Below are 12,332 nucleotides of genomic sequence, written 5' to 3'. Positions count from 1 at the left end.
GCATATCAAGAAGCTGATTAAACAGCATGATCATTACACAGGTGCACCTTGTGCTGGGGACAATAAAATGTTCAGTTTTGTCACACAACACAATGCCACAGATGTCTCAAGTTGAGGGAGCGTGCAATTGGCATGCTGACTGCAGGAATGTCAACCAGAGCTGTTGCCAGAGAATTGAATGTTAATTTGTCTACCAATGTCATTTTAGAGAATTTGGCAGTATTTCTGTGTGTAAAAAGCCCTTTTGTGGGGAAAACCTCATTCTGATTGGCTGTGCCTGGCTCCCCAGTGGGAGCTATAGATTAGGGCCTAATGAATTTATTTCAATTTACTGATTTCCTTATATGAACTGTAATTCAGCAGAATCTTTTAAATTGTTGCATGTTGCGTTTATATTTTTGTTCAGTATAGTTGACCTGCCAATTCTTATTTCTTGTCTTAATTGTTGCCCTTCTCTGTGTTGATGAGAGAAGGTTAATATCAATCAGTTTGTTTTATTGTTTGACTTTTATTTGTTTGATTATTTAGTATTATTAAAGGGGAGATCTGAGTAACACTACAATAACACTCCAATTCAAATGGCAACACATCTTAAACCCTATTTTACAGAAATGCTATCCCCTCCTCTTGTTAATATCTGTCTGAGAAAGACCTGAGTAGATCTTTGAGAACAGACATATCATTATCATGTAATTCACATCTAAATTGTCAATAAGTTTCCCAATTTCTGGGAAATAGACTTGTCACTTTATGTTAATACAGTATTTCCCCTATGGGCTGTCTAAGCCTAGGCTGTCAGTTATACGTTTCTGCCCTGGCATGCCCTTTCTGTACATACCTACAGCCTGTTGGGTGAACACTAAGCTGTACTGTATGACAGGAGATCACGGCAAACTCAGTGAACAGCACATGCTGCTGATATGCGGTAACTCCACCTTCTCCCATGAACCTAAACTTTACATTGAGTAGTTATGCAAGTGCAACTACTAAAATGCATCCTTTCTCGATCTAGTTTTCCCACCAACTCTCTGCTTCCCATAATTTTGCACCACTCCAACTGTCATTCAACAGACACAGTTCCCTACTCTACATTTTTGTTCCTTTTATTTAAACTTATTTTTACACAGAAATACAGTAAGTACATATTAGACAAGACACTTCTAGAACTGTATTATCTCTATAGCACTGGGATTAGTGTGCTCATAGGTTTCTCTGAAGTTTTTCTGAATAAAATTAACACCCATGAAACCTCAGCAGCAATGTTGATTCCTCTCTCTTAGAGAAGCTTATGCTGACAAGAGAAATGTGCTGCACTAAATGTAGCTGATCTTAATTTTTTGAAGGTAATCAATTAGTCATCTTCATGTAGGGTACAGTCATTTTAGTCATTTAGCAAACACTCTTATCCAGAGCGACTTACAGTAGTGAGTGCATACATTTTTTGTACTGGTTCGCCTGTGTGAATCAAACCCACAACCCTGGCATTGCAAGCGCCGTGATCGACCAACTAAGCCACATGGGGCACATTTCCTGCCAAGATCTTACTTTGTGTTAGGATGGATACAATAAGACAAATCAGTGGTATTTACTAGTTCTTTCATTATTTAAAAAAAGAATATCAAAATATGAAACAATATTGCTTATTTAATCAAATCTCTGAGCCCAAGTGAAATGACATACAATATGTTATACAAGACATAAAATCCCAGGAGCCGGCCAGTCCAAGTACTTAAGGATATTCGTATGAACGGTACTCTAAAATCCATCATCAATGTGACTATCATCTTTGGTGTAACTGGCTTTCTAAAAGCCCTGACCTCAGATTACTGTGACAGTGATGACTAATTTACACTACTACTGTATATAGGCCCATTCCATGGGTGTGGGTTCACATTTTCCACCATGTGGGCCTAATTGTGAATGTGGGCTACGCCTGTCAAACTAGGGAAATATAGATACAGTAACTAAGCATGGAAGTGGGTGTGAACTGTTATACACTACTCTGCATGAAAAGTAATTGATTCGAACCCACAACCCTGGCATTGCAAGTGCCATGCTCGACCCCAGGAAGAGTAGCTGCTGCTTTTACAACAGCTAATGGGGATCCTAATAAAATACCAATACCAAAAGGGCAACCTGGTCTCTGAGCATTTCGTATTATTCTGTACATAAATCCGAGACGCTCCATTTAGGATAATGTTTCGTATAGTATTTATTAATTTGTGGATGTCCATCACCCATTTCGTATGATATGTTACGAATTACAATTCATATTATATGTTACGAATTTTCTAAACGTATGATATGTTACGAATTCTGGCTAACGTTAGCTAGGCTAGGGTTTGTTAGGTTAGGGAAAGGGTTAGCTAAAAGGGTTATGGTTAGGGTTAGGGGAAGCGTTAGCTAACATGCTAAGTAGTTGCAAAGTAGCTTAAAAGTAGTAAATAGTTAGTTGTCAGTGATGAGATTCGAACTCGCAACCTTTGGGTTGTTAGATGTTTGCGTTAAACGCCCATCCATCCACCCTGACCAACAACCCTACTTTTGTTTTTGCCTTAAGTAATCATCTGTCTTATGTAACCATACCAACCCTAACATATCATACTGTATATGAAAAAAATAAAAATAAATGTATGCACTAACTGTAAAGTCGCTCTGGATAAGAGCGTCTGCTAAATGACTAAAATGTAAATGTATATCATTTGCGTGTCCTGGATTTACATTTACTATGTTACGTCTGGTCTGAGACCAGGCTGCATGAAAAGTAAACATTGGTACAGAACTGAAAGGGAAGTTTCTACAGGATCTTCTGCCTGACGTGTTCTTCCAGTGTGTTGATGTTTGACAGAGATGGAGGTTTCCCCTCTTCCATGTGACTCCTCTATTAGTCATACAGCATTTATGATCCTGTGAGCTTTATTTACACATGCCCAGTCACCTGCATTCCTTGTGTAAATTCCCAGCAGTGATAGTACTATAGGTTTAATATGACACATTTAATCAGAATCCTCTCGGCATTCCCTGCTCTGCCTAGCAGAAAGCCCAGAGGGAAGTATTGCGCGTCAGACATTTTATCACAGATCTGTCATCCCATTGACTCACATTTAGGACATGTAGGAGACTAACTGTTGTAAAACCTTTTTTTTCTTACAACCAGGGCTAAGTGGGCGTGAGTTAACAAGCATGTTCAGCAAGCCGAAGGAACACCCATAGAAAATGCTTATGATTGCAAAACTACAGTGGTGAAAGAGTGAACTCTGGTCTTGATATCAAACTAGGTTAAAGGAAGCCCTTTGATCACATTCAATGCCTATTGCCTACATTGTAAAATTGCCTGTCAAGTGCAATTAACATTTGTATTAGTTAATTGACTTCCCATTACCTTAGAAACACTTCTGTGTAAAGGGGAAACCCCCACGTGAGAGGATTCTCTGACCGTAGAATTTCCTGCTACCTATTTTAAGCTGCCTTTATTATGACATCATACTGTATCCCACACATATTTCAATGTCTTTGTCAATGTGTATTTAGCCCTTATTTTACCAAGTAAGTTGACTGAGACACACTCATTTACAGCAACGACCTGGGGAATAGTTACAGGGGAGAGGAGGGGGATGAATGAGCCAATTGGAATGTCCTTGACTCTATACCAATCAACAAAAGCAGTACATTCACACAGGAAAGTGGCTCCAAGTCACATACTGTACCACATAGATTCATGATAACAATGTGCCAAATTCATAAAGAAGCATTACCCTGTACTTGCTCTTCGTCATACCTTGCGCAATGAAATGTTTGTCACACTTCGGGTTGTACAGTATATTAAATAGGGGTATTCCCTTAAACTTAGAAACTGTGGGCAGCTGAGTTTAGACGTACAGGAAACGTGACTATGATACTGTATAAGCCAGTGGGAGGCATAGGGGCAGCCAGTCACAAAACTACACAGAGCTTCCTGTGGTTTTCCACTGCTGTACCTCCGCATTAAGACAGGGCTCTGCTACCACCCTCACACACATACAAATGTCAAGAGTAGTATTTCTACTCAGGCCATATAAACGCTGATGGCGCAAAGAATAATAATAGACAAATGTCCTTTATAAAACCAGAAAATATACAAATATGAAAATAGTTGAACTAGTCCAGCTGCAGGCAATTGATACTGTAGCCTAACTGCTAATGAATGATTATAGGTCATATAGTGACGTCAATATTTTTCCCCCTCAAAAACATCCCCATCACTACTGACATTTGAATATCCGTTTACTAGCTAGCTGACATGTAAATTAACTTAACATAGTGACCTGGCTTACCTTTGAATGTGCCTGTGAGATAAAATGACTGAGGTATTAAAAATATCACAGATTAAAAAGATATCACAAACGCTAAAAATGATCTAAGCCTCAATTTCTTAGTACCAGCGACTCAGTAGCATGGTCAAGCAGAGCTAAAGTCCAACCGTATCAGCAGTAGCATCTTAGCCCAGGCTTGAGGCTAGCAATGTGTAGGCATCAGAGTGACAGTGTGAAGTATTGTTCAATAGGTCAGACACAGTATGACCCTGTTCCAAGTTTTTAATTGCCACGTGCACAAGTACAATTAAATGCCTTTCCCAACAATGCAACAAATATCAGTAATACTATACAAAAATAAATACAAAAAGTCAAGTAGAACAAAATAGAAATAAGAACACGAGAAAGTAAGTCCACTGCCACTCACACAGGCAGGAGCTTGGTTTCAGAGTCCTGGGAGCACAGGATTTCGGAGCTGCTGCCCTGCTCCTGCTGAGGGTTGTGGAAACTGATCTCTATCAGGCTCCTGGGCTCATCTGAGAGAGGGGGAGCGGAGGAGAAGATTGGCTCAATCTCAGATTAAATTATGTTGAAGCTTCGTTCACATTCAGGACTACAGTTTGAAAGCTGACGAAGAATGTTGGTGCACTGCAGTATGATGAGTAGGAATGAATAAAATTGTATAAGACATCTAATTACCTGTAGGAGGAGTTAGCACAATAAGGGTTGGCTCCTTGGGGGCCGTCTTCTCTTGTTTCTTTTTGGTGATGATGACCAGAAACAAGATGATAAGGATGATAAAGACCCCAAATGAGGTACTTACAGCCCAAACCAGCCCTGTGCCATCAGAGAAAGAGGCTTTGTCATCTTTATTTAAAACAAGGTGATATTATAACATACATTTTGGCATGGGTTAGATTCACTGGTCTTACCCTCATGGTCCGGCAATGTTGTAGGTAAGGTGTTGACTTCGGGCGTTACAATGTTGGCAATGCCGCACTTGCTGTTACTAACAGCATCTCCCAAGGTAACAATGTGTTCATTGGGATGGGGACAGCTGGGACAGAGATGGAGAAATAAAGATTAAGGATTGGCTCTCCAATATCAGATTACATTGAGTAGCCATGGCAGAAGATTTTAGTTCTGGGTTGCTGAGATTAAGTCAAGTGTTTTGCTGCATACGGTAATACTTTGTTGGCAGATTTATGCAATGGCATTAGTACAACCGGTAATCCCAATATTGAAGCAAACTCGAGTTTAGGGGGGGGGATTAAATCTAACCTTATTCTCCAAGACTTGCACTTCTCATGGATTTGGTCATTGAAGGTCCCATCTGGACAATTCCGGCAGGACCCTATGTAGACAGACATGCAGAGGTTCAGACTTGGTGAACATTTTCCATGTGTCCTGATCTTGTGTCTTACTAGGCATGCCAAATAACTTGTTTGACTTTAATGTTTGCAGGTACAGATGTGTGTCTTACGTGCAGCGGGAAGAGGTTCCTGGCCCTTCCCACACTCCTCAACACAGAAGGTGCAGTGGTCATCACCACATCGGAATCCTGCCATACAGTCACATTCTGTGTCCTTGCTTTTTGTACAGGCCTTCTTAAGGAATTGGGCGCCACCTATATACACACACACAAGGAAGCAAGCGAAAGACGAGTACAATTAATATGTTAAAATATCTCGCTCATCAACAATAGATATAAGTGCAGAGGAGAATAGATTCTATTAAATGGGTAAATCTCTGGTGACATACCTACACACTGAGTACACCTGTGACAGGAGTGTGATGAACTGTCAGTTGTGTAGGTCTCATTCCCACATGGAACACACAGCTTTTTGGGGTCTGGACCACAGCGTGTCACCAGACGGTTCCCTACACAAATACACAGACAACATTAAAAGTACTGAATTGAAAGCACATCTACATCCATAATATCACATTCGCTCCATCAGTAGCAATTGCAGTGGACATGAATATAAAGGTACATGTATTTGATAGGAAACTATTTCCAGTCCCCTCCCACATACAGTTGTTTGATCATTATCCATAAATCCCCCTCTTGTGGTACTAATAGAAGCCACTGAAACTCAATGTTATTTAATTGTTATTTAATTCACAACCTGGGATACACTAGATTATTCATCCCCATGAAATACATAATTTAACCAGATAAAGCCTCTAGAATGTACTTCTCAAAATCCAAGCCATATTACATTAATTATTGATTATTTATGGGTTACATTTAAAGTTAAACCATTTACAGTAGCCTAGTTTAAACATTTACCTGGATTGCACCTTTCACAGCAGACATCAGTAGAACCAGCAGATGTTGTCCATTGTCCACAACCTATCTCTATCTCACCAGTGTTACTCAGGCAGCTCAGTGTGAGCATAGAGAGACACAGTACACTGAGGACCAGATGCATCTTTCTCACTGCCCTCCAATCCACACAGAAAGTTAGGAACACAGAAGGACTATGGATTCCAGGTGACAGAAGTGCAGGTGTTAAACAGTAAAAGTAATACAAATGGAATAGACAACAGTAGGATCCTACTTGAAAGCACCCTCTCATATGATGGAATTTCCAGCCAACCCAGACTCATTGCCTTTATGTAGCTAGGGGGCGTCGCCAGAATCTGACATTTATCTATTTGTCAACTGTTGCAGGCGTAAAATAAATTATTTGAGACGCAGATTAAGTGCTCGAAAGGGAGAAGATGTCGGACATAATCAATTACAAGCAATTGGCGGGGGAGAAGTTTAATGAAAAGTTGAAACGACAAATACAAGTAACGAAACTAAATTGGAGAATGAAAAGATTATCACCTGTCTGTCTTGAGTTTCCAAGGATAATGGCGAAAACCAATAGCATGTCCTGTTGTAGCGTACCTCGTTGTTGAAATTCGAGAAAAAAAGCTGTATCTAATGCCTCGCACTTTGAAGTCAACCTGGGTTGGGCTGGTCTTGGTGGGCTAGCTCGAATTGCGTTAACACTGCCTCAAGAATATTAATGTCTTATTGCTAGCTAGCCAATGCGACTGTGCTTCTAGCTTCGCTAATGTTGCTAGCTAGCTGGCTAGAAATTGTAGAAAGTCCTTTGGCTACAACTAGCTAGCAAGATAACTAACTAGCAAGATGTTGAAGAAAATTAAATTCACCCTCACCATGCCGTAACTAACGTTACCCCATACTCCCGATGCCAGCTAACATTAGCCAAATGTTTAGCTTTCTAGCTAGCTAAACGGCTAGCATCGTTGCTAGGATAAGTTAGCTAGCTTGATGCCTAACCTTGCTTGCCCTGACATTGGCTACTAGTTAGCAGGCTAACCAAACACACAAGACGACAGGTTTGATAGGATGTAACTAGCTACTACACTATATATACAAAAGTATGTGGACACCCCTTCAAATTAGTGGATTCGGCTATTTCAGCCACATCCGTTGCTGACAGGTGTATAAAGTCGAGCACACAGCCATGCAATCTCCATAGACAAACATTGGCAGTAGAATGACCTTATGAAGAGCTCAGTGACAGTCAATGTGGCACCGTCATAGGACGGCACCTTTCCAACAAGTCAGTTCGTCAAATATCTGCCCTGCTAGAGCTGCCCCGGTCAACTGTAAAGTGCTGTTTTTGTGAAGTGGAAACGTCTAGGAGCAACAACGGCTCAGCAGCGAATTGGTAAGCCACACAAGCTCACAGAAGTGGACCGCCGAGTGCTGAAGAGCTTAAAAATCGTCTCCTCTGTTGCAACACTCACTACCGAGTTCCAAACTGCCTCTGGAAGCAACTTCTGCACAATAACTGTTCGTCAGGAGCTTCATGAAATGGGTTTCCATGGCCGAGTAGTCGCACACAAGCCTAAGATCACCATGCGCAATGCCAAGCTTCGGCTGGAGTGGTGTAAAGCTCGCCGACATTGGACTCTGGAGCAGTGGAAATGCATTCGCTGGAGTGATGAATCACGCTTCACTATCTGGCAGTCCAACGGACAAATCTGGGTTTGGTGGATGCCAGGAGAACGCTACCTGTCCCAATGCATATTGCCAACTGTAAAGATTGGTGGAGGAGGAATAATGGTCTGGAGCTGTTTTTCATGTTTCAGGCCCCTTAGTTCCAGTGAAGGGAAATCTTAACACTGCAACATACATACAATTACATTCTAGACGATTCTGTGCTTCCAACTTTGTGGCAACAGTTTGGGTAAGGCCCATTCCTGTTTTAGCATGACAATGCCCCTGTGCCCAAAGCGAGGTCCATACAGGTTTGTCGAGATCGGTGTGGAAGAACTTGACTGGCCTGCACAGAACCTTGACCTCAACTCCATCGAACACATTTGGGATGAATTGGAACGCCGACTGCAAGCCAGGCCTAATCGCCCAACATCAGTGCCCGACCTCAGTCCCTGCAGCAATGTTCCACCATCTAGTGGAAAGCCTTTACGGAAGAGTGGAGGCTGTTATAGCTGCAAAGGGGAGACCAAGTCCATATTAATGCCCATGATTTTGTAATGAGATGTTCGACAAGCAGGTGTCCACATACTTTTGGTCATGTAGTGTATTTAGCTAGCTATCTTTGCAAACGTTAGCCTAGCTAGCATCAAGTGGAGCCGATATAAAAATTGCTGTAAAAACCGCTCTAGCTTAGTGTAGAAGAAAGACTGAAGTTTATTTTTTACAGTAGAATTACTTTTGATTCACCGTAGCAAAGATTTGTATAACTAACCCAAGATAGACCAGAGCCTGTTGTTTCCAATGGGAGCAAATTAATCATAGTGGGCAGAACAGGCAAGGAGGTGGGCAGAGCCAAGCACGAGCTAGCGAGATCCTATTGGCGTGTTCTAGCATTTTATTTGTATATTTCTGTTAGGGAACACCTACTCTGTGAGTTGCGCGTGTGCAATAACTCAATTCACCCTTGCACTCCTTCTGAACAAGGCAATTTTTTTGAGAAGTTGGCAAAGGGTAAAGTCTACAAAACGCAGTCCACTCTGCTTGTTACAGATTCTAGTTTTGGAAACAGAAAACTGTATGGAGGTAAAATGTTTCATAGATGAGAAAATTAGCAGAACCTCGGCCAAAATCCATCTCATTCCATCTTCTGCCACTGCCGGCCACTGGGTGACCTTTCATCAACATTTTTGGTAGTGAATGGAACGCCAACCGGATGCCCTCCCCAAAATGTGTGCTTTCATCACAAAGTGCACAATTTAGTCAACTTTTTTTGCTTAACCACCCCACTAGTATACAAAATATAATTTTTCATTTAAATTCCTCCATATTAACAAATAAATCATAGCATTCTTTTTTTTTGGGGGGGACGGGGACGGGACTAGTTGCTTGACAAAGTTCTAAAATGGGTCAAAAAAAGGGTTTCAAAATGTTGACGTTTTTGACTAATTGGAGTCAGAATTTACCCCAGTTTATGCTTTTAAGCTTGGTGGATGTCTCAAGGGAATGTATTGGGCTAACCTGCCCAAGTCAATTTATCCATTGAGGCACAGCACTTGGATTTGATATACTTACTTGGTTATATTTCAGTGTCAATATAAATACAAATAGAATATAGCCTATGCTTATTTACATGAAAACAGATACAGAGGACAGACATTGATGAGGTGGTTTGAAGGTGGGGGTGTTTGGACTTTCCTGCTTTGACTCTTAGGACAGGGAGGAAGACATTGCCAAATGTATTTCTCAGGTGAGAACAAGGCCAGACTGAGAGACAGAGAGAAAGAATCCTCAGGGGATAAAGAGTATATTGTGCAGTGCAGCACATGGTTTGGGAGAAGGAATTAAACAACTTTTAAACTTTCCTTGTCATGCCATTGTGCTTATCAGCTGTTATTTTGACTGAGTCACCCATGTGACTGACTCGGGAGTTTACAACTACTATTATTAGTATTATTCCACAACAGAGGAAATAGAAGCCTCACAAAAGGAGAAACAGTTGCCTGTGATGGACTGATGAAGCATGGAAATTAAAAGGTAAACAAAAAGCAACTTGTTTTGTCATGAAAGTACCATTGACTCCAAAATTTGCATTAGAAACACATTACTGCAACAAACAGATCAAGCCCTCTTTGAATAGTTTCATAGAAAAATCTTAATAATCTGTCCTGTTCAGAAATCCATCCAGGATTACAGTAGCGAGGCTATATACAGGGTGTACCGGTACAGAGTCAATGTGCGGGGGCACAGGTTAGTCGAGGTAATTGAGGTAATATGTACAGTTGAAGTCGGAAGTTTACATACACCTTAGCCAAATACATTTAAACTCAGTTTTTCACAATTCCTGACATTTAATCCTAGTAAAAATTCCCAGTCTTCGGTCAGTTAGGATCACCACTTTATTTTAAGAATGTGAAATATCAGAATAATAGTAGAGAGAATGATTTCTTTCAGCTTTTATTTCTTTCATCACATTCCCATTGGGTCAGAAGTTTACATACACTCAATTAGTATTTGGTAGCATTGCCTTTAAATTGTTTAACTTGGGTCAAGCGTTTCGGGTAGCCTTCCACAAGCTTCCCACAATAAGTTGGGTGAATTTTGGCCCATTCCTCCTGTAACTGAGTCAGGTTTGTAGGCCTCCTTGCTCGCACACACATTTTTAGTTCTGCCCACAAATGTTCTATAGGATTGAGGTCAGGGCTTTGTAATGGCCACTCTAATACCTTGACTTTGTTGTCCTTAAGCCATTTTGCCACAACTTTGGAAGTATGCTTGGGGTCATTGTCCATTTGGAAGACCCATTTGCGACCAAGCTTTAACTTCCTGACTGATGTCTTGAGATGTTGCTTCAATATATCCACATAATTTTCCTTCCTCATGATGCCATCTATTTTGTGAAGTGCACCAGTCCCTCCTGCAGCAAAGCACCCCCACAGCATGATGCTGCCACCCCCGTGCTTCACGGTTGGGATGGTGTTCTTCGTCTTGCAAGCGTCCCCTTTTTCCTCCAAACATAACGATGGTCATTATGGCCAAACAGTTCTATTTTTGTTTCATCAGACCAGAGGACATTTCTCCAAAAAGTACGATCTTTGTCCCCATGTGCAGTTGCAAACCGTAGTCTGGCTTTTTTTATGGTGGTTTTGGAGCAGTGGCTTCTTCCTTGCTGAGTGGCCTTTCAGATTATGTCGATATAGGACTTGTTTTACTGTGGATATATATACTTTTGTACCTGTTTCCTCCAGCATCTTCACAAGGTCCTTTGCTGTTGTTCTGGGATTGATTTGCACTTTTCGCACCAAAGTACGTTCATCTCTAGGAGACAGAACGCATCTCCTTCCTGAGCGGTATGACGGCTGCGTGGTCCCATGGTGTTTATACTTGCGTACTATTGTTTGTACAGATGAACGTGGTACCTTCAGGCGTTTTGAAATTGCTCCCAAGAATGAACCAGACTTGTGGAGGTCTCCTGGATGACAGGAAGCTTGGCCCCAGTGATGTACTGGGCCGTACGCACTACCCTCTGTAGTGCCTTGCGGTCGGAGGTCTAGCAGTTGCCATACCAGGCAGTGATGCAACCAGTCAGGATGCTCTCGATGGTGCAGCTGTAAGACTTTTTGAGGACTCATGCCAAATCTTTTCAGTCTCCTGAGGGGAATAGGGTTTGTCGTGCCCTCTTCACGACTGTCTTGGTGTGTTTGGACCATGATAGTTTGTTGGTGATGTGGACACCAAGGAGGGGTTAGGGTTGGGGTTGGGGTTAGCATTACAACTGTAGAGACATTGTAATGACATTCTAGTGTTATTTTCTCCTGTCACTGTCTCTTTTCTTTGTTTGCTACATTTTTCTCACCACTTCTTCTGTTTGTGTATGCACCCTCGAAGGAAGAGCTCTAACAGTAGGTATCGTGTTAGATCCAGTTCTTTGGGATTACTTACTCTCGAAGGATGGGATCTAAAAAATTATTACATTGTTAGATCCCATTGGGTAACCTGGTTAAACTGTTGGGGTAAACTATTTGCACCTTTGCGTGTTGCTTCTAAGTGCCTGTCCCTGATCTTCTTTCTACCTTTCA

The 12,332-nt window shown here is 41.4% G+C and overlaps 1 protein-coding gene across 3 annotated transcripts; it reads right to left on the bottom strand.

The window, feature by feature from the left end:
* Window positions 1–4,556: 4,556 nt before the first annotated feature.
* Window positions 4,557–7,694, bottom strand: LOC121545652 (tumor necrosis factor receptor superfamily member 9). 3 transcript variants are annotated; one of them, XM_041856378.2, is made up of 8 exons: window positions 7,129–7,694; window positions 6,586–6,735; window positions 6,054–6,173; window positions 5,776–5,919; window positions 5,574–5,646; window positions 5,225–5,349; window positions 4,992–5,129; window positions 4,557–4,828 (listed from the first exon to the last, which is right to left on the bottom strand). In XM_041856378.2, exons 1-8 carry the CDS (start codon window positions 7,172–7,174, stop codon window positions 4,716–4,718), a joined length of 909 nt encoding a protein of 302 aa, XP_041712312.2. In that variant the 5' UTR covers window positions 7,175–7,694; the 3' UTR covers window positions 4,557–4,715. The 3 variants fall into 3 exon arrangements, with proteins under 3 accessions (XP_041712312.2, XP_041712313.2, XP_041712311.2); XM_041856379.2 differs by having other exon boundaries at window positions 6,586–6,776; window positions 7,129–7,180; XM_041856377.2 differs by lacking the exon at window positions 7,129–7,694 and having other exon boundaries at window positions 6,586–7,101.
* Between the last annotated feature and the right edge of the window lie 4,638 nt (window positions 7,695–12,332).

This window comes from Coregonus clupeaformis, chromosome 30 (assembly GCF_020615455.1).
Source record: "Coregonus clupeaformis isolate EN_2021a chromosome 30, ASM2061545v1, whole genome shotgun sequence".
NCBI classification, from domain to species: domain Eukaryota; kingdom Metazoa; phylum Chordata; class Actinopteri; order Salmoniformes; family Salmonidae; genus Coregonus; species Coregonus clupeaformis.
Note: the sequence above shows the minus strand (reverse complement) of the source record. Positions and strands in the feature narration are given on the sequence as shown.

Coding starts and splice junctions, on each gene's coding strand:
- LOC121545652 (XM_041856377.2), bottom strand. CDS start 6,874: ATGAGAGGGTGCTTTCAAGTAGGATCCTACTGTTGTCTATTCCATTTG. Junction 5,647..5,775: donor GGAACCTCTTCCCGCTGCAC/GTAAGACACACA, acceptor CTGTCTACATAG/GGTCCTGCCGGAATTGTCCA. Junction 5,130..5,224: donor AACATTGCCGGACCATGAGG/GTAAGACCAGTG, acceptor CTGATGGCACAG/GGCTGGTTTGGGCTGTAAGT.